The 19,037-nt window shown below is 43.1% G+C and overlaps 1 protein-coding gene across 1 annotated transcript; it reads left to right on the forward strand.

The window, feature by feature from the left end:
- The first annotated feature begins 281 nt into the window (after positions 1-281).
- SP8 (Sp8 transcription factor) lies at positions 282-3,642 on the forward strand. The gene is made up of 2 exons (XM_060019868.1): positions 282-302; positions 1,291-3,642. Exons 1-2 carry the CDS (start codon positions 282-284, stop codon positions 2,791-2,793), a joined length of 1,524 nt encoding a protein of 507 aa, XP_059875851.1. The 3' UTR covers positions 2,794-3,642.
- The last annotated feature ends 15,395 nt before the right edge of the window (positions 3,643-19,037 follow it).

Raw genomic sequence — 19,037 nt, forward strand, 5'->3', positions numbered from 1 at the left:
AGAAACCCGCGCCGCTCCCGCTCCAAACACCACCCCCCCACACCCCCCCAGAGGCGGCCGGCGGCGGCGCCGATGACCTCACGGCGCGCGCGCGGCGCGGCCAGGCGAGGCCGCAGATTGGCTGGCCGCGCCTCCGCGGCACTTCAAAGCCGGAGAGGGAGCTACAATTGTGGTGGAATGGGCGGAACTGATCATTGTATTGCACACCTCTAAAAAAAACACTGCCTCTGATTTATCAATATAAAAAAGATCCTCTGAGAGGAGGAGGGCACTTTTGTGTGATGGCAACTTCACTTCTAGGGGTGAGTCTCAGGATTTTCTCTTGCTGGTTTAATTAGTTTCCTTTTATTGCCGATCGGAGGGGGTTAAAGTCGCCCCGGCCAGGCCACGGGCTATCAGTCTCTATTGAGAGCTTTTTTCCCCCCTTTAAATACAAGTGAGTTTGGAGAAAAGAAAGAGGGGGAGAGGGGGGCAGAGTCACTTTTTTCAGAGTAGGAAAAGGTTCGAAGGGCATTTAGACAAGCCACCTCGCAGCGCCCGGCCTCTCCCCGCCCGGGAGACGTGCGCCCAGCCCATTTTACGTGCGACGATTTCGAGGGTAAAGAGAGCAAGTTTTTCCTCCTGGGCAAACTGCAGATTTTCCCTCTTCCCCTTAGAAAATTCCGCAGCCCGCCTTGTCTTGCAGGTACGTTGAACCCGTCTCTCTTTCTCTTTTTTACTATTGTAGACTTTTTTTTTTTTTAAAAGAAAATCAGGAAGAGCGAGCCAGCCCTATAGTTTGACGTCTTTTGGCCTGGGAGAAACAACCCAGGATGGGTTTGTGGGGACCAGAACAGGATTTTCAAAGCTCTTCTGTGGATTACAGGGGTAGCGCTCTTAAAAGCAATCCAATGGTTTTTCCCCAGGCTTCTCCGCAAAGGAATCTTCCTTCCTCCCCAATCTGGACTTTTTGCTTGCTTGTTTGTTTCGAAGTGCCTGGGGCCTTGTGTGCGCAAGAGTGTTGTTTTAGCTGAGAATACTTGTCAAACTCTTCTTTAGCATGGCGCTTTGCTCCCGAATCAGACGCCGGCAGCCAAACTTGTCCCCTCCCGTAGAGTAGAAAGCAGCCGGGCGCCGGGGCTGTTGGGGGAGCCAGGTGAGTTGGTGGCGCCGCGCCGCAGCGAGAAATGGGGTGCAGTGGGGCGTTTTGGAGGCTACCGGAGGACTAATGCACATTTCCTTCCTCCCTCCCCCACTGGCCCTTTGCCCACCTCCCCTCCCCCACCCCGTCTCCTCTCCTCCTTCTCTCAGGAAGAACCGAGGTTGGGATCGACTCCTTTGGCCATGCTTGCTGCTACCTGTAATAAGATCGGCAGCCCCAGCCCGTCTCCCTCCTCCCTCTCGGACAGCTCATCTTCCTTCGGCAAAGGCTTCCACCCCTGGAAACGTTCCTCGTCCTCCTCCTCCGGCAGCTGCAACGTAGTGGGCTCCAGTCTCTCGAGCTTCGGCGTGTCGGGCCCCTCCAGGAACGGCGGCTCGTCCTCGGCCGCGGCGGCTGCCGCGGCGGCGGCGGCTGCGGCTGCGGCCCTGGTGACCGACTCGTTCAGTTGCGGCGGCTCGCCGGGCTCTAGCGCCTTCTCCCTAACCTCCAGCAGCGCTGCCGCCGCTGCCGCGGCAGCCGCCGCCGCCGCCTCGAGCTCTCCCTTCGCAAACGACTACTCGGTGTTCCAGGCCCCTGGCGTATCGGGGGGCGGCGGCGGCGGCGGGGGCGGCGGCGGCGGCGGCGGCTCCTCCGCGCACTCGCAGGACGGCTCCCACCAGCCAGTGTTCATCTCCAAGGTGCACACCTCTGTGGACGGGCTGCAGGGCATCTACCCGCGCGTGGGCATGGCGCACCCATACGAGTCGTGGTTCAAGCCCTCGCACCCCGGCCTGGGCGCCGCCGGCGACGTGGGCTCGGCCGGCGCCTCCAGCTGGTGGGACGTGGGCGCGGGCTGGATCGACGTGCAGAACCCGAACGGCGCGGCGGCGCTGCCCGGCTCGCTGCACCCAGCCGCCGGGGGGCTCCAAACCTCGCTGCACTCGCCGCTCGGAGGCTACAACTCGGATTACTCAGGCCTGAGCCACTCAGCCTTCAGCAGCGGCGCCTCTTCACACCTGCTCAGCCCCGCCGGGCAGCACCTCATGGATGGCTTCAAGCCGGTGCTGCCCGGCTCCTACCCGGACTCGGCCCCATCGCCGCTGGCCGGAGCTGGGGGCTCCATGCTGAGCGCGGGGCCGTCTGCGCCGCTGGGGGGCTCCCCGCGTTCTTCCGCCCGCCGCTACTCCGGCCGCGCCACCTGCGACTGCCCCAACTGCCAGGAGGCGGAGCGGCTGGGTCCGGCCGGGGCGAGCCTGCGGCGCAAGGGCCTGCACAGCTGCCACATCCCGGGCTGCGGCAAGGTGTACGGCAAGACGTCGCACCTCAAGGCGCACCTGCGCTGGCACACGGGCGAGCGGCCCTTCGTGTGCAACTGGCTCTTCTGCGGCAAGCGCTTCACGCGCTCCGACGAGCTGCAGCGGCACCTGCGGACCCACACCGGCGAGAAGCGCTTCGCCTGCCCTGTCTGCAACAAGCGCTTCATGCGCAGCGACCACCTCAGCAAGCACGTGAAGACGCACAGCGGCGGCGGCGGTGGCTCGGCGGGGTCAGGCAGCGGCGGCAAGAAGGGCAGCGACACCGACAGCGAGCACAGCGCCGCGGGCAGCCCGCCTTGCCACTCCCCGGAGCTGCTGCAGCCCCCCGAGCCTGGGCACCGCAACGGCCTGGAGTGACGCGCACCCCGCCCCTGCCCCTCTCGCCTTCCCCCTCCCACCTTGGTCCGCTTGGGCCCTGTGGGTCCTGGCCTCAGTTCCAGCCTCTCTACACTGCACCCTGCTCACTCTCTCTGTCTCTTTCTGCCCGTGTCCCTCTCTCTTTTAACTCCCTCTGTGACAACTTTGTAAAGGGAATGTGGACATGTAAGTAACACGCGTTGCTCTCCTGGGCCCTGGCTGTCTCTCCCCACCGGGTGACACTGTCGGAGCCCAGTACAGCCCAAGCCAGCGCCTTGCCGGGCCTTTAATTTTGGTCCTCTCCTCCTCGTCCTCCCTCCGTCATCCCCAGCTTTGACGGGCACATCTTTTAGAGGAGAGCGGCCACTGGAGGTAGAGCTGGACCGATCCAGTGCCTGGGAGACCGGGGGCCTCTGCACGTGCGGTAACAACTAGGCTGAGCAAGGTTGAGCAGCGCCGTGGGGAGGGCGAGGCAGTAGGCCCACCCATGGCCTCCCCCCGCCCCCCCCCCCCCCGGGCTAGCGACTTGGTACCAGAACCTCAGTCTTGGGCGTCTAGGCTGCGGAGCGCCCTGCCCTGCCGCTGCGCGCCGCTGCCTGTCCTGCGCTGAGCCGTCGGGAGCCCATCTGGCGGCACCGAGACCAGAGTTTCCTAGTTTAGCTCTCCGACGTCAGCTCTGCCTCTTTTTCTTTGTTCCCTGGGGTGGAACCGAAGCAAGTTTCGGCTAAGGGCAGTCTTGGTGAATCGCTGCAGCAGCCTTCCTTTATCTTTATAACTTTTTTTTTTTAATGAAAAAGAAAAAAAAAACTAAAGAAAATAAGAAAAACAGCATCCTTCCATTTGGTTTCCCTTCTAGATAGCTTTTCCTCTAGCAGTGAGCAAGTCTTTCTCTCGAAACTTTGCTAATATTGATCCCAAAGTTATTTTGATCGCATTAACTTAACTTATGGGTTGGGGGTGGGGGTGGGGGTGAGGGTAGGTGTCTTTTTCTTATGCAAAAATACCCCTTTCCGGTGAGACCAGATTAACTATCTCCGTGTTTGTCCTTTTCTACCTCGTTTTCACCACTCCCGAGCATAATCTCCTTTTTTTTTTTTTTTTTTGCTAGTCTAGCCGTCAATTTGTATAGTACCCATTTCTGTAAATTTTTGCAATTCGTTGAAGATTCTTAGGGTTAAACTTTTTTTGTGTGTGTGATTCAAACTTATAAAGAAGTGAAGAAGCTGTCGTTTATTTCAGACGAGGCTGTAGTTTAAATGCCAAAAGGGAAAATAGAAAAAAAAATTGTAAGATATATCTGAACCTAATGGTTTGTACAACTGGAGAATCGTTCTAGATTAGGTATCAATTAACTATAACTCCACCAATGTATGGGTGCGAGGTGCAGTTGTCCAGGAGACGATTTTGTATAGTATTTTTCTTGTACATTACTTCCAGTAAATATTTGAAAATATATTGAAGTAAACTTGATTTTTTTTTTTTTTTTGGTCACAAGAAAATATTAAGAGTTATTCTTGCAGTTCTGATGAGCTGCAGGTTTATTGAACTCACTTCTGGAGGTGCAGAGCCACAAACGCACTTTCCGGGCCTAGTTTTGCTCGAGTATGAATTTAGATAGGTATCAAACTGTAACTAAGACAATATTTGATAAATGTGGGATGACACTTAATTTAATGGAGCATGTACTTATTTGCATTTGCTGGCAGTTCAGGCATAGTTAAAGTGAGAGTTCACCTATATTTCATAATAACTGGGTCTGCCAAAACCCATGTGTTAAATAAATTGTCCAAGTGAATCTCAACTAATTTTGGCCTTTGTGTATTTCCTAAAGGTAATATTGTTAACTGTTAATAAACACTCCTGACACTACATTTAAATGTTTGCAGATTCTGCAAACTAATTGCTCATTGTAATGTTGAAATAATTTGGATATTTCACATTGAAATGAAAAGCCTTTCTCTGGAACATTTTAGACTTGCATTTTAAATGCATGAAATGTAATTGATTTATTTGTAATATTTTAAATGGTATTAATAAACTCAGATAAAAGACTAGGTCAGTTAATTTGTATTTTTTTTCCTTTTTAAACTACGGACATTTGCATTTATCTTCAGTTAAATGTCTAATTTAAACAAAATATAATCCTGTTTGTGGTAATATTTAAATAATTGCCTTTAAGATATTACTTAGATGGAATGCTATATTTGGCAAAGCTGTGTTTTCTCTATTTACCAAGATAAAGACTGTAGTGTCTAAGAAATGTAATTAATTATTTACCAGTAGATTTAGCTCCAAGCATCAGGATTTACTGACCTCTTAAAATTTGTACAAAGTCACCAAACAGTCTAAAGAAATTTCTCTGTTCTGCTTCTTCTCACTCTCCAGAAGGATTCAGGTTGTTGGCCATTGATTGCATTTGGTATTTAAAAGGCCACATCTTACACAAGAAGATCAATACATCTAAAATAAAAACATGGGTTTGGGGATAACTTTTGTTGTTAGGGGGTGGAGGAGGTCAGGCTAACAAAAGCTGGTTTTTGGCATTCCATGTCTTAGCTAAAGATTATGTAGAGGTAAATATCAGTAGTAGATTCCTGTTGAAATGAGTTATCTGTTCTTTTAAAGTCTCTAAACAGCCACCAAAGAAAAGGAAGGTTAAACCTTAATCTATCTACTAGGCTACTGTCCATAGGTGTCAATGATGCCAATAAAAAAATATTGTCTTGTTATGTCTAAGTGCATTTAAGCAATGGGTGTTCCTTGAGCCATACTTTGAAACATAAAATACTTTAAATGTTGATTGCTGTTTTATCAAACTATTTCACTATTAGATTAATATTATTATTTTGAAACAAACTGAATAAAAAGTTAGAGTGTTCAGATTCTCATAAGTTTAGCTTCTTTCTTTCTGTTTGCATTCCCCCACCCTAAGTTCAGTCTCGGTGTGCATCTTGAACTAAAAATTTTCCAGTGAAATTTATATAGTCTTTATGATCCATAGAAACGGAAGTGAAAATAGAATGCTATAAATACTGTAAATTCAGAAGAAAAAAAACAATTAGGGATAAAATATTTTAGAATAATGCAGTTTGTGCCCAAGTAGCAGAGTGCCTTAATCCTGTTGCCTATGCTGATGTTTGAGACTTCCAATCCTATGGTTTTAGGCAAGCAAGTTAGCTCTGATTCTTTGCTGTACTATAGCTCTAAATAATGTTTTTAAAAAGTAAAATAGTCTCCTTCGTCACTTTCTTCCTAGGAATCACACACAGAACACAATTTAAGTGTTGCTTCGTTTTTATTGAAAGTTGCAGAGCTGAGGGATTCGGAGAAAACAGTTCTGAATGAGTTAAATGTAGTGGCAGGTAAGCAGAAAGCAGCTTGGTACATTTATAATATCAGTTGTATTATACACAGAATCACATTTGATTTACGAAGTGGGTGATGACAAGGAGAGATATTGTCTGGAAGAAGACTTCTTTGGGGTGGATGAACGGGGACAGATTTTGCTGTAGCATAGATGTTCAAACTTTCACTTTCTTCCTTTGGCTCCTCCTCTCTGTTCTACCTTTGGTTTATTTTGTATTGTTGGTTATTGAGCAATATTTCTAGATTCATTTTCTGCAGGGTGGGCAGGGTTCCCTTTTGGGGATGAACATCTTTTTGGAGGATAGAGGATGAAGTGCAAAATTGTGGTTTCTTCCTGCTTTATCTGTGCTAAAGCACCTCTTAACAGTGCCTGCAGGCTCACTCAAATGAAGCCAAAGTCTTGGTCTCACTTTGAACCAAGGGACCAGCTTCCAGTCTTACAGATCAAGGTAGAGTTAAACTAGTTGTTGACCCAGAGGTCAGGCCAGCATATATCAGTCCACCCTCTGGAGACTAGAATAGGACTGCAGCTCAGTCCAGCTTTTCTGTTAACCTGTCTCATTTCTTCCCCAAACATGAGTGTTTCTTCCTTATCCTGCTTTTTCCTGTTCTGGTCCAACTTCTTTTTGGATGATGTCTTTTGCTTAGGGACGTGACTGTGATTTGTTAAGGTTGGGCTATCAACAAAAATATTTTAGGCTAAAACTTAATTTAAACAAATGTGATGAGTTTTTCTCATCCCTCTCCTATAACAACTGATATTAGAAAAAGTTCCTGGATGGGTTTGCCCTCCTTCCACTGTCCTCTTAACTCCAATCTTGGTATAACTTCTCAACTGAGGTTCCCGTGGGGACAGAATGCTGAAATTAAAAAAGACAAGCACGTGATGAGACTGGACTCCTGGGCGGACAGATCGATAATCCTGCCATCAACATTTTCATCTCCCCGTGGATCTTTTGGTTTGATTATTGAATGGAATGTTACAGAAGGCCACTGGAGGAATTTTTTAAACAAATATTTTATTTTAGAGGATTAGCTCAAAGGTCAGATGATCTTTTAGGCTGGTAAATTAAGGTAGGAACTTTACAGAAAAAAAGTAGATTTGATTATTCTCTGGTGGCCTAAAATGGTAAAGATGAATATTATTATGAAAGAAGTTCTACATTTTGCTCAATTTTTCATACAAATAGCCTCAAAGAGGGGTTAATTTGATGCAGGTATTTTGAATAAACTGGGGCTTTTAATTTCCTGCTGGCTTTTGCTGCTTCTGTCCAAACAGGCAGGAATTATTATTTCTTCCTACACCCCTAAGAAAAACTCAGGTATGATCAAGTCTCCTCTCTCTTTTAAAAATATGGTTTCTATAGTTGTTTGCTTTTTTCCCCCCTTTCTTTAAAAAATGCCCCAGCAGATTAATTCTATCGCTGTCTTTAAAGAAAATCGTATTAAGGGATCAACAGGAGTGAAGTGTACTCATTTTTAAGTTAGGACTGTAGTTCTGGGTGGCATCCTTTGAAGACTTTGCTCGATATACAATTGTTGCTGTTGTTTAAAAAGTAAGATTCAGAATTTGCTTTCGCCCTATTTATTCCCTGCTTCCGGATTAAAGGAAAGCCGATAATTCCTTGCTGTCCTGGGCTCCAGCGGCTGAGGTTTAAGGGGATGCGCGTCAGTGGCCATCTCTTTAGGTTCGCTGTATTCCCTGCGCGCAGAAGTGTTGATTTGCTTGGGGGCGGGGTGGGGTGGGGTGGTGGAATCTATTTCTTTTCGTCCCTGGGCGCGTGTTTAATTTAATTTAATTTTCTGCGGAGTCTCCTGGCGGTGAGGAAGCAGCCTTATACATTTTACTTTGGTTCCTAATGACAGTCGGGGCTTCTAGAGCGCTAGAGACAGCGAGGAGAGCTGGTGGGGCGTGGGGAGTGACTGGGAACAAGAAATAAAGCGCCCGCTCAAAACTGCCGCTTTTCATGGTGTTCTTTCAAGTCCATCTTATTGGGGCTTCTTTTAAGCCCACTCCCTAACTTTACTCCTCAGACAAGCATTTCTTGCTGCGCAGGAGGGAAGGGTGGAGGCGCCCTCTGCATCCCTTGCGGGGTTCGAGGCGGAGGTCTGGGCTGCCCAAAGTTCCCCTCATTCTCTGTTCCATTGAGTTCAAGGGTAGGTTTTGAGCCCAGGAGAATTTCCCAGCCTTTCTAAACGCTACCTCCTCTTTCCTCTCACTTCTGGACGTGCCGGCTGCTCTCAAAATGACCCTCCGAGGCCCCCGGGAAGAGTTCGGAGGAGGCGAGGCGCGTCGTCCGCCCGAGGGTTGCAGTGAAGGGTGGGGCGGCAGTCGGGTCTACCCGCGAGCCCCGGTCCCCTCCCGCAGTCCCCCCCGTGCTGCTGGACAAGCCGCCCTGCGCGGTGCCAGCGCACACAAAGGCGTCGCGGCCGCCTCCGCCCGCTGCGCGGACTGCGAGCGCCACCACGTGCCCCGCGACCGCGCTGCAGCGCGCCCGCCGCAGGCGACACCAACCCGAGCAGCCCGCGCTTCCCGGAGCCTCTCTGGCTCCACCAAAACCCACCGTGGGAATCGCCGCGGTGAGCCTCCCCCGCGCTCACCTCCCAGCTCAAAAGACACTCGAGGGGCTTTCCTGGTGGCGCAGTGGTTGAGAGTCCGCCTGTCGATGCAGCGGATACGGGTTCGTGCCCCGGTCCCAGAAGATCCCACATGCCGCGGAGCGGCTGGGTCCGTGAGCCATGGCCGCTGAGCCTGCGCGTCCGGAGCCTGTGCTCCGCAACGGGAGAGGCCGCAACAGTGAGAGGCCCGCGTACGGCAAAAAAAAAAAAAAAAAAAAAGATACTCGGGCCGGATAGGGATGGGGGGATTCCCTTCCCTTCTTTTTCTCTCCGAATCCCCAAGCATCCTTCCTCTGTCCTTGGCCATCCGAGCGCCTGGACACTGGGGCCTCTGTCCCACCCTATCCGGGGCTGATAGGCCAAGTTCTGCGTCTTGCCGGTGCCACCCGGGCCCGCCGCGGCGTGGACGGGCTGAGGGTGTTCATCCCGAACTTGTTGGATATTTCTCTCCTGGCTTTAGCAACGACTGTTCTCTTTTCTTGGCCAAACTACTTTGTTCACTCTCACCCGCCTCCTCCCCCTTTCCTCCCCCGTGGCAGATCAACAAACTGCAGCGTCCTCCGTCGGCAGGAAGTGTTCTTCTTGTCATTTTATTATGGGTTTGCCAGGAACTTGTGCACCTTTTCTCACACTGTTATCTTAAGGGAAGCAGAGTCAAGTCTGATTGGCTGTGATTTTTGATTTCAGGAATCAAAAGAACAGTTTAGCCACTTAAGGGACTATCTAGGGGAGAATCTTACCGATAGGTAGATATAGACATATAATCACTGTACCTGTTGAACAGAACTCAACTTGTCTTTACCAAGTTGTACCTAAATCCCAACAACCTCTCTTGGGCTTTCTTCCCTTCCCTTCTTGCCCCTCCACCCTTCGGGCAGCTGGATATTTGGGGAGCGCTAGCCACATTCTCCAGGCTCCGTATTTTGGTGACATCTGAAGGAAGGGGAGGATGGATCAATCTCTAGGAAAGAGTACCGTACTCCCTTTAAAGATCTTTACTTTGAAAACGTACCTGCCGCTCCCTGGGGGCGGGGGGCTGAGGAACAGAGCCCTCTCCCAGGAAGCCTCTCCCTGCCCCTGACTCTCTTAGGCGCCTCTAGGACTTGGGCCCTCTGGTCTTGAAAGCTCATCATGCAGGTTTGGATCTATGGGTTCCACTTTGTACTCTCTAGATATGCCAGGGATTCAACTTGGCATGTATTTTTGGTTATGCATGCACCTTCTATACGCGTTTAAGGCACCCTGTGATGCGCTGCAGTATAAGCATCTTCCTTAATACTCAAGAGTTCTCAGAGCTGCACACCTGAGTGTGATATGGCTCCAGCCATTCCCGCCTGTGGTTAAATCCACGGGCTCCATTGACCCCAATCCCAGTAGCAGGGAAGGGAGGGGAATGGCCTATCTGGTCTGCAGTGAGGGCCTCGCGCGCCAAGCCCCTGGAGCCTCCCAGTAGAAGCAGTCTGGCCTCCTGGAGCTGCAGGATATATTTGACACATCCACCTCCGGAGCCTCCATCACCCTCCCCCCTCAAACCAGCCGGTGACGAGACCCCCACCTCCACCCCTCTCTCCAGGGTCCGGAAAGCCGGGAAGCGCTGGAATGTCGCGTTCTCTCACCCTATTGTGCCTAGGTGTTGCAAACCACTGGAGGACAGAGCTTCGGGCTTTGATCTCATGTCCCGGTCATTCTTTAGCACAGAGGGGTGAGTTTAAATTAAATTTCTTTCTCTGCTGATAAGTTCTAATGGGCCTCAGAAGGTGAATAATTATGCAGTAACATTTCATGGGTTGTTGGAGTGGGAATTCCCACTGCGCTGTCACCAGGAACAGCATTTCCCCTGTACCTCAATGGTAAATGAAGCTTCACAAGTAAGCTACAAGCGTCTTTCAAAATCTACGAGTGGATAGATTTTGATCCTTCCCTGCCCTCGCCTTTCTTGCCCCTGCAAAGCAGTTTGGTGTCACTTTTTAAATTTAAGTTCTATTCGTGGCTTAAAAGTACTTTAAAAATCTCTACTAAAGGATCTTATGTCTGAGTGTAAAAAATTTTTGCTTTGATGATTAAATATGCATTCCTATCAAGACAAAGTACACATTGATGAAAGCGGAGGCCGCATTTTCCTGGAAAAAGGCAGACAAGACACCTGGGATTTGCCACCAAATACCTGGACTTAGTCTTGCTATCTCTCTTCACTTATTTTAGTGAATTAGTGCTTTTTTGCTTGCTTTCTGAGAAAAAGGGTCAAGACCTGGAACTGCTACAATCAGTGTTCTGAACCCACCTGGTTTGCAGTTCAGAAATGTACTTTCTGTGGGGGAGGGGGAGGCTAAAAACCATAATGCATTGCTGCTTCATTCAAAATAGCCATCTACCTATTTGAGACTGTGGGCTTCTTTAAGATTTTGATTTATAGTTACTTTCCCCCTAAGATAGATAAGAAACAGCATCAACAGTTTGAATATTTAAATGGATCACGACATTTTGACAGACATTTTAAAATCAGACTCTTAGCTTAAATCAAAGAAATCTAAATTTGTAATTTAAAAGCACAGGGGAACTCTTTAAGGTTTTCTTCTTTAAAGAAAATCCTTTATACATCAGTGTTTCATTGCTTAGCATTTTCCTTGTTTACTTTTCTTCCCTTTAAATTTCTTCCTTTAAATGAATTGAGCTCCCACAAGTTTTAAGATTTCTAAATCAACACATAGAAACTGGAGCCTGCTTATCAAGTTTTCACTCCTCTCTTGGCAACTAATTTGAAAGGGCCCAAACAATGAGTTGATTTACATTATGCTCATTTCACCCTGTACTCCATGTGAATGTTGGAAAAAACCCTCAATACTTTATCTAGGGTTATCTTTACAGCTTTGAGGCGACGGATCCTTCCAGCTTTAAGTTTTTTAGCCACTCCATTTTAAGCACTGAAATAGAAGAAAGAAAGTAGATGTCGTGCCCTCCGCCTCCCCCAGAGTTCAGGTGATTGTCTAGTTCAACTGAAAATAAGGGATTTGTACTGCCCAATTTTGCACCCAATTTAATGTCCCTAATTATTCAGGTACCCTATCATCAGGTTTCCCATCATTTCAGGAAGTTTTGTGCTCATTCTTCTTCAATGCTTCGTTTCTCTCTTACATACCTGTCCCTTATTTTTTTGTTTGTTTTGTTGTTTTTATAAGCACTTTCCCCTTTCAATTAAACAAACAATGGCCTTTGTAAGGGAGGGGGAACCTAGTAGGTAGAAATGAATTTAAGTTATTCACATTGATTTAGTGAATGAATATTATCAAGTTATACATACTCTAACAGAATTTGACTATAGATATATGAAGTCTCAATGTAAGAGAAAATAATCATTTTTATAACATTAAATTCTATTTCTCCCAAACTTTAAGAAAATAAGGTTCTTGTAGGTGACAATTCAATAGCCTTTGTACTATGAGGCAAACTAAGTTTTGCTCTTTCTCCCAGTAAATATTTGCTCTTTCTCCCAGTAAAAAAAAAAAAAACCTGTAGTGGTTAAGTAGAGTACTGTACACATATATTTCCTATACCCTCAATAGTGACATATTTTAGTTTATTATCACAATTGAATGTTATAATTGTAATGAATAGGAAGCAGTAAAACCACCTTGTAAATATTTTGGCAACAGAACATTATATATTCTTCAGCTGCATACACTTTGTAGAAAGCATATGATATAATTTATTTAGTATATGGTGTAATGATTAAATTTGAACATACTTTGCTTAGTGACATGTTCATTTGAATGTTTTAATATGTATACCCAGGAAAATCAGAATCAGTGAAGTGTTCCATTCTTAAAATTCACCTGTTGTTTTGTAGAGAAAATTTTAGTTTCAAAAGAGGGGTATAATAGTGATCCCTGTTGTAGAGGAATGGCATTTATGTCTGTAAAGTGGTTTAGAATGACTTATTACTTTATACTCCAAAAGAAGTAGCAATTTTACTTCATTGTTTTAAAGTAAAGTTTTCATTTTGGAATAATTTTAGATCTACAGAAAAGTTGTAAAAATAGTATAGTGAGCTCTAGTAGTTTTCTCTGTTATTAACATCTTACATTATGATGGTATATTTGTCAAACCCAGGAAATCTATATTGGTATATAATTTTTTAAAATAAAGAATTAAAGGCAACAAGTGTTGCACTGCACATCAGTCAGTGGTAGACTGCAGCTTAGGAAAATGCTGACTTCTTTTTGCTCAACTTCTTATATAGCCAACTTGCCTATGCAGAGGCTATGTACTACATTAGCAAGTTATGTAGAAAGCTATTCCTCAGGAAGGTTTTTAAAATATAGTGTCTTAGAATAAAAAGTTTTTTATTTCTTTCATAGTTAATTAAAATCTAAGAAAATATATCTAGTTCAGTTTTCATTTTTTATTTTATGTATGGAAGCATCAGATTAAATTTTGAATGGTTGACAGTTTCACTTAAAATTATCAAAAATTTATTCTTAGCAATGTTCTACTTGTAGCCTAGACCTATTTTTTGTTCTACAATTTAAAATGGCTTATTTACTCATTATTGTACTACAAAATACGAATAATCTAATGTTTCTATTTATTTCCTCCATATTTTTGAAGTTAAATTTTAGGATCATTTTTACTAAGGAACTGAGTTTGTCAGAATATAGAAAGCTTTAAAACTTAATGGTTGAGTCTTTTTTTTTTTTTTTTTTTTTTTAAGCACAAATAAATGTGTCTCTACACTCCATGGAGCAATACACTTGCATGGGTCTTTGTCTTGTTTAAGTGAGATTATAAGGAGTTTCAGAAAAAAGGAAAGTATCCTTTATTTAAAATGTATTTTCACTCTACATAGAGTTGTTGGATAAAACACAGGAAACGCAGTTATATTTGAATTTTAGATAAACAACAAATAATTTTTTTTAGCATGAGTATGCCCCATGCAATTATACTAAACGTGATTTGATGTTTTTTTTAAAAATTCAGATTTAACTGGACGTCCTGATTTTTCATTTTTTTTTCATTTTTGAATGAAATTCATGTATCTATAAGGACAAATCTAAAAATAGAAGACAATATACAAACAAAGTAACTCATGCCTGTTCATGAACATGCTAAGGATAGCGTGCTGTACTATTTAAAAGGGAAATGCAAGACATAATGAAGTTAAAAGTTACTTGTTACCTGTAGGGTGAAAATATAAAATTGATTTTCCTATCACTCTTTTCTGTTTCTTATTTTTCAGCTTGTTTGGCTTCCATCTGGGCTTTACACTTTTAGAATGCTAGTACTACCTTGCCATACTAAGAAACTACATTCATCTAGCTTTCAAGAAAGTAATATTATACTGATGTGTGCACTCTTCTTTTTAATATTAATGCTATAAAAAAGGAGGTATCTAAAAAATCACCCTAATTCATTAGTTTCATGCAGTTAGGACCCTATACTGAAGTTTTGCTTTTGCAAATTCGATTCCGTAGATACTTTACACTACCCCCGGTTTAATTGCTCTCACTTAAACTGCATAAATGTGGATTCCTATATTTCCAGAAGTCATGTATAAGTTGTAGTAGCAGTACTGCATATGAAATTCAGTTGCCAGGTATTCCATCGATTACAACTAAATAACCAGAAGTTAAAGTTCTCTGTACCAGGAGAGTTTGTTTTTCCTTCTGTGCAAGTAGTGCTTTTTAGGACATAAAGGTAATAGCCACTTATTATTTTTTTTATAGGGTTTTTTTTTTTTAATATTAAAGTTTTGGTCTTTTTTTTTTTTAATAAGTAATTCAGCGAGGAAGGCAGAATAATTCTTTATTTTATTTATTTATTTTTGGCTGTGTTGGGTCTTCGTTTCTGTGCGAGGGCTTTCTCCAGTTGCGGCAAGCGGGGCCACTCTTCATCGCGGTGCGCGGGCCTCTTCACTATCGCGGCTTCTCTTGTTGAGGAGCACAGGCTCCAGACACGCAGGCTCAGTAGTTGTGGCTCACGGGGCTAGTTGCTCCGCGGCATGTGGGATCCTGCCAGACCAGGGCTTGAACCCGTGTCCCCTGCATTGGCAGGCAGATTCTCAACCACTGCACCACCAGGGAAGCCCATAGCCACTTATTTATTCATGACATTTTCTCAAGAAGCAATCCATTAACCTAATGTAAGAGTTTTCTTTCTTGCGATTCATTTATACTATTAATTTAATTTTTCTAACAATTTCCTATCTTTTGATAATTATTGTTTGTGATTATCCCCAGAAATAATGAGTAAAATTCTGTGTAGCTTAGACACGATACAGGCTAATAAAAAGTGAGGGGGAGAATGAACCTGGCATCTGAGGTTTATCCATCTTGCTTTCACACAGCTCAAAGGGTAAGTAAAAACAATATTTACAGGCCATGTATGCCAATCAGGTAGATCATTAAGAACAATACAGGCAGTCTTTTATCCATAAACAGGGAATTTATCAAAAACCCAGGCTTTAAAGGTAGCTGCTTTTACCAGGCAATACACCTATTACTGTAAGTGTCCAGAAGAAATGGGTAAGTGGGAAGTGTAGGAAAATTTACTTTGGAGGCTGCCTTGATGGTAGCACTCCCTGAAAATTAAATTGTAAGCAAGTTTCCACAAACTGCCCTACTTTTTTTCCCCACTTTACTTTGTTTTATAAAACTAATTAGATATTCATTTGGATTAATAAATATTTTTTAAAATGTAATTACCTCTGTGAATTTTGAGGGAGGCCTTCACATACAAATGCAAATTTGTCAACTCATAATACCTCCATCCTAATCCAAAGATTTTCCATTTCAACAGAAGTTTTCAACTTCATTTTTTTGGAGACTCTTAGATGCTCACTGAAGATACCCTAGAAAGTACAAGGAATTGTGAAGAAGCAGAGAAAACAAATTACCTTAAAGCTACTTCTGAGAAACAAAAATTATGTCTTATAATCTTTGTTCCAAGTGACTTTTTTCTTACATGTATGTACAAGAGTATAACCTACTTTTTTCCCATTAATATTAAAATAAATTCCCCCCACTATTAAAAATTATCTGCAAACACAATTTTAAATGGTATGGACCTCATATATCAAAATTTTACTACTTCCCCAATATGGGGCATTTAGCTGTTTCCAAATGATTGAACATCCTTTTGCATGACTTTTTGTTCTAATTTCTGATTATTTCCTTAGGATACTAAAAGAGGAGGGAATTCTTGAGGGATAAGAACATTTTACAGGCTCTAGATAGGGATGACCAGATTACTGTCCCTGTAGCAGTTTGTACTTCAGGAAACAGCTGTTAAAAGAACCAGCCTTAAGTGCACTGAATTCTTTGTTCACTTAATAAGGAAGAAATGAATCTCATTATTGCTTTAAGTTGTATATTTTAGATCCCTAACCTTTTCTTCCACATCTTTATTTGCTATTTTTATTCCCTCTTTTGTGAATTGTCCTTCCATGGTTATGACCTTTTGAATGAGGGTCCACTTGGTTGCAAAATCAAGCAGATGATCTGGGCCAATGGAGAACATTGTGGGGAAAGAGAGTGCTGGCTCTGGAAGCAGAAACTCCTTTTAAGGCTTTGCACCATACAGTTCCAGTAAACTGAAACCTGCAGATCAGTTTCCATTTGTTAGTACCAGATTAATTACAGTAAGTGGGCAAAATGGAACATAATATGTGTTATCATTTTACAAAAGAATTTTGGGAAACAATCTGTTGTATTTCCCAACTGAGAGTGGACACCACTGTCACATGGTACTAAATATAGATTCACTTGAACATGTTAGCTGTAACTGGTTGAAAAGTTAAAAAAAAAAAAGATTTCAATCAATGAGTCTATAGGATACCCCCCCAAAATGACATGATTTTTATAGTTTACTTTTTAACTGAATTAGCCAGATGTTTTGGCCCCTGGCTGCACGAAGCCACAGAATTGACCTTTAAAGAGAGGTAATTCATTCATGGCCACCATACATAATGAGTCTGATTTGAATCAGCTGTCTTAGCGGGACAAAAAGATCTGTTTTAAAATGTTGATATTTTATGACTGTTGGAGAAGTAACGTCCAAGAGTAAAGTTACGTCTACTTAATCACTAATTAATTCTAAGTTTCTTAAAAAGGTTTTCATAATTCTACATAAGTTATTCTTTAACAAGCTTGAAGTAATACCTGCATGACATATTCATTAGCCCTTGAAAGGAATGCTTAAATGCAGCCACTAAAGAGGCTGTCACTCTTGAATTGTTGGGAAAAGAGAAGGAAGAAGGGGGTAAGTAGATTGGACATATACCGTATCTCTAATATAGCCTCAGCTTGTAGTAGAGTAAACTGTATCTCATAGTGATTTTTTTTTTTTTTTTGCGGTACGCGGGCCTCACTGCTGTGGCCTCTGCCGTTGCGGAACACAGGCTCCGGACGCGCAGGCTCAGCGGCCATGGCTCACGGGCCCAGCCGCTCCGCGGCATGTGGGATGTTCCCAGACCGGGGCACGAACCCGTGTCCCCTGCATCGGCAGGCGGACTCTCAACCACTGCGCCACCAGGGAAGCCCCATAGTGATATTTTAAATGATACATTTGCTGCTGTTCAAAAAATTTTAAAAACAAGTCAACAGCCTACTTTGTGTTCAGTACTTTGGGTTAAAAATAACCCTTAAGCATGATCGTGAATCACAGTCATAATTGGAGAACTTACTTAAAATTGTAAAACAGAAGTAAAATATTTCTTGTGTCCTTTCTTTAAGGAAAAAATGATCATTTGAAAAAAATAAAAAATCACCCCATCATTCTGACCTTATGACTCTATTTAAAAATTTAATAATATGTACGCATTATAGCATTATAATTTTAAAATGCTCAAACTGTGTTAAAATAACTTAAACCTTGGTCTGTGAGTCTATATGTATTTACTTGGAATTAAGCCCAATCTATTTTGATCTAAAATTGTTACAAGGGGACAGAGGTTAATTTAGTTTGTCCTCCAAATAAAGTTACTTGATTATTAAGTAAATTTAAATATTCTATTGCGTATAACAAACTAATAGAGCTCACTGATGTTGCTAAATAGACTTTTGTAAAAGTAACTGCTCTTTCTTCTTTTAACTATATATAGGAAATTCTGAATACACCAAAAAAAAAAAAAAAAAGGATACAAGAGCCTATGCCTTTTAAAAACTATACTACAGCAAAGAAAATAGGTGAACACTTATTGGACTTCATTAATTATTCTATCCATGCTCAGGTTTACAACTTTTATTTATGAATCCTATATTTAAAGTGGCTGGTTTTGGAGATAGTTTTTTTGTTTTTGTTTTTTAATTCTGGTCTAGAACAATGGTTCTCAATTTTGTTGTTGTTAATAAACCCCTTTGAGAATTTGATGCAGGCTATAGACCTTAATTTAAGAATATGTTAATCTCAAATCAACACCTCTCTGACACCTATAAATAGACTTAAGATTTAGAGCTAGAGGTGTACTTTTGAGTCCTTAGTTTGTATGCTCTACTAAAATGTTACACATTTTAGAAGAATTTTACCTGAGTAAATCAAAGAAAGTGTCTTTTATCTTTGGCTTTGTAATCTACCTTGGTAAAAATGAATGTGGAGAAAGGAGAAAGGTTAACTCTTTTCTGACGAGACTGGAGTTTCTCTGAAGATTCCAATATTCACTTAAGGAGCAACTTGAAATACAAAACATCAGCGAAGAACCACGGGATTGTTGTCCTTCACATTTCAGAAGTTAATGATTAACATTTTGTGATGTTTTGTACTTCTCTTGCTTATTCTGTGTATGCTGGGTTCCGAATGTTTTGTCTAGGTTAATGTCATAGACCTTCCATCAGTATGGAAATATATGGAATTTTATAGTTTTTATAGTCCATCATTAAATATCCCTTTTAAAATAATTTTATTACTGAAGCAGTATTTATTGTACAGTATTTGGAAAGTTGTTCTTATGAACAGGAGCCTCAGTATAGTTGAGCAAACCTGAACCACTTTTGATGGCTCCACCTTAGCCAATACATTACCCAATGCATATGTTACTACGTTTTTTTTTTTTAGTTGCAACATTTGTAAATCTGTCTTAGTTTTTGTATAACATAGCTATCAAGATCTTTTTTATCTTACGCAAAGAGAGGAATGATGCATCAGCAAGTGGGCTGCAAATGGAACAAAGAGTTATGATAAACACCCTGAAAATAAGATAGCAGGGGTGATTCAACAGTGAGAGAAACAATCTATGTAGATCTCAGGGTCTAATCTTCCTCTACACTTGT

This window comes from Delphinus delphis, chromosome 9, assembly GCF_949987515.2.
Source record: "Delphinus delphis chromosome 9, mDelDel1.2, whole genome shotgun sequence".
In the NCBI taxonomy this organism is placed as follows: domain Eukaryota; kingdom Metazoa; phylum Chordata; class Mammalia; order Artiodactyla; family Delphinidae; genus Delphinus; species Delphinus delphis.